This window comes from Camellia sinensis, chromosome 12, assembly GCF_055761805.1.
Source record: "Camellia sinensis isolate YWXY chromosome 12, ASM5576180v1, whole genome shotgun sequence".
NCBI lineage: Eukaryota > Viridiplantae > Streptophyta > Magnoliopsida > Ericales > Theaceae > Camellia > Camellia sinensis.
In genome coordinates, this window is record NC_138972.1 from 94337696 (window position 1) to 94340835 (window position 3140).

The window sequence follows — 3140 nt, forward strand, 5'->3', positions numbered from 1 at the left end:
AAGAGTTTATCGCAAGTATTGTTTTAATAATTCGAACCGTTTAATATGTAAGACTCGTTGAGTAATTTATCCTTGTAAAAAATTACGTTAATCGAATATCGATAACTACTTGATCAGATTAAATTTCTGTCAATAAAAAATATATATAATTTTCAAAATAAATTGTTGACAAAAATTTAATTTGAACAAGTAATTATAAATATCCAATCAATACAATTTTTAACGGAGATAAAATATTCGATAAGTTTCATACATTAAACAATTCCCACTTTGTAAACTGAAAACTAGCCTAATCCTTCTGCAACCCATCCGTTTTTTAAACCGGCAGGGAAGTGATGGCAAAATATACATTCTACAAATTTAAATGAAAAAACACAGAACTTCAAAAATAAAAAAAAAATAAAAAACTAAAAAGAGATAGACACAACACAAACTCCTCAAACATCAACATGACAATTTTGGACCAACTGGTACTTATTAATCCCAGGTCCAATAACAATCCCACTATTACTATTCTTGTTGCCAAACGGTATATAAGCAGCACACTTCACATACAAATGATACTTCCCTGAGACGAAATCCCCCACCTTCCACCTCACTCTCCCATCCACCTTCACATTAATCAGCACCGTCCCCGCCGCCTCATCTCCGCACAGCGCCGCCGCCACGTACGGCGCCACCGGCACGGCATTTCCGTACAAAAATGGCGACCAAACAGAAACGTCCTCGTGGCCCTGGTAGGAGGCGGGAAGGAGGGTGGGGAGAGTAATTTGCTGGCGGCGATAGACGGCGTAGACGTCGAGCTTGTCGTAGTAGATGCCGATGCGAGAGTTGGGGTTGGTGGAGGAGAGGGTGACTTGGAAGGTGGAGGTGAGGAGGTTGGTGGGGGTGGTGGTGACGTTGAAGGCGTAGATGGTGGTGGAGAGGAGGGTAAAGTGGGGTTTGGTGGGGCGGAGGATGAGGTAGATGAGGAGGATTATGAAGAGGATGAGGACGATGAAGGATATGAGGATGATGAAGACGCGGGGGTAGAGGGTTTTCCGGTCATCGCAGTGGTGGTGGTCGCAGCCTTTCGTCATGTGGTCGCAGCCTTTCGTCATGTTGTGGTGGTGGAAAGGGCTTGGGGTCTGGAGGAGAGAATTTGGAGTTGGGTGTGTATAAATACTACTTGAGATAGGACAGACTTGGTATTAATCTGAAAGGTGCTATTCAGGATTATAGATTCTATTTTAATTATTTGATCTATTTATTTTTAATTTTTTGTTTATATTATTTAAAAAAAACAATGAAATTAGCCAAATGCTCAATTTATTGCATTCGTTATAAAAAAAAAAAAAATTATTTTTAAAAATACACTTAACTTTCATGTTTATTTTTTTAGGAACAAATGAGATAAATTAAATATGTTACTATTATTGGATTGACTTAAATTTATTTTATAGATGATATGTATAAAGAATTTGATAAAATAAAATATTTGAATTATTAAAACGGAATGGACCCAAACAATATTCTCCCATCTGGATCATGGAACGAAGAAAAGTCAGATCCTACTAATACTACTCTCTATTTAGATTATATACAAACATAAAATTTATATATAATTTTTGTATAGAATAATATAATTTAATGTAGATCTATCACTTTAAAATATATATATATATGTATATATATCCACAAAGATGTGCTTATTTATAAAAATGACAATACCATAATATTATTGTAATTTATTTATTTATTTATTTTTATGTGTAAATAGAGTTTCCCTGTATTTATTGTTTGCAACTGCAAAAATAAAACACTTCATGAATGGTTACTGTCGGTGAGATTATTCCATGGCTGTTTTGGTAGGTTGATTTTGGGCTAAGATGGTCACCAAAAAATAAAATAGACTAAAAAAATAATAAGACAAAATATCACATCTACACCATAATTATTTTATTTTTTCTTTCACAAAAATCAAAAAACCTATTCTAAAAGAAACTTTTTAACCCTAAGTTAAAATAATCAAAAAATTAAAGAACTAACTCGCATCCAAATGAAGGCCAAGAATCTTCTACTAGTCTCTTTGAACATTGAAGAGAGGATGATTATGGTAAGGGTCCTAGTTGATGCTAGTTGCGAGGTCTTGTAGCCAAAGAACAGTATGAACTTTAGAATTAGTGGTTTGTGACTGGGCTGGGAGATGGATTAGTGGTTTGTGCATTGGCTTCGAAGGGAATCATTTTACACAAATGGACAATCATGCTTTTGGAAGACGTCAACTTTCCAAAGCAAATTTCCTCTCCTCTCTAGTCATGTCTTTGTCTCTGATGTTTTCATAATTTAGATAACTTCACATCAATGTCTTGGCAACAAAACAATGAACAAGCAGTTCATACTCCTACTTTTACAAATTTGAATGAAATTTGTAAAGAGAACAGAAAAAGGAACACAACAGTAATCTCTTTTTTTTTTCCTTTTGTTTTGTTTTGTTTTCCTCCATTAATTTCTTCCAAAATCCGAAATCTAACTACAATCTAAATTGAGTTTTGAAGTGGACTATTTTGCATAAGTATTCTTATTCTCTCTATTTTATCTAAACATTAGTAAGTTAGATTATTACTAATGGGTATTTAAAGCTTTTTCTTGAGCTCGAGCTTCAAACAGCTCCCTTAGAAATCTAGAGGTACTTGAGCTAAACTCAATTTAAAAAAAAAGAAGAAGAAACTAACATAGACAAAACAGATATAGAGTTAAAAGAACAAAATTCGATCTTTCGCTGAAATTTCATGTAACTACCAATTCTAACTCATCCAAATTATTACTCTCTTAAAGCAAAATTCCATTTGAGCTCCTTCCTCTAAAGTAATCATAATTCTACTAAAAAAAAAAAAAAATTAACAAGAATTTTACCCAAAAAGTAGAGGGTAGAATGTAGATTTAAAATTAGCATGTTGTAAGTCATACTAATAAATCTTGTCCATATATTTCAATTTTAAATAATTTTTCTGATTATGTAACAAAACTGCTAAAATATATACTAATACATGTAAATTCAAGTATAGCAAAGTTCCATGACATGGGTGGGACCTGAGAAGCCATAGATACGATCCCCACCTTAAAATCCTATCATTTCCTTCTTTATATCTATCCTCTTT

At 33.3% G+C, this 3140-nt stretch overlaps 1 protein-coding gene across 1 annotated transcript; it reads right to left on the reverse strand.

Moving 5' to 3' along the window:
- Nucleotides 1-236: 236 nt before the first annotated feature.
- On the reverse strand, nt 237-1148 carry LOC114294755 (NDR1/HIN1-like protein 1). Its single transcript, XM_082899271.1, has one exon. It carries the CDS (start codon nt 1098-1100, stop codon nt 438-440), a length of 663 nt encoding a protein of 220 aa, XP_082755397.1. The 5' UTR covers nt 1101-1148; the 3' UTR covers nt 237-437.
- Between the last annotated feature and the right edge of the window lie 1992 nt (nt 1149-3140).

What these genes read in the sequence shown, in the direction of transcription:
- LOC114294755 (XM_082899271.1), bottom strand. Translation starts at nt 1,100, where the DNA reads ATGACGAAAGGCTGCGACCACATGACGAAAGGCTGCGACCACCACCAC.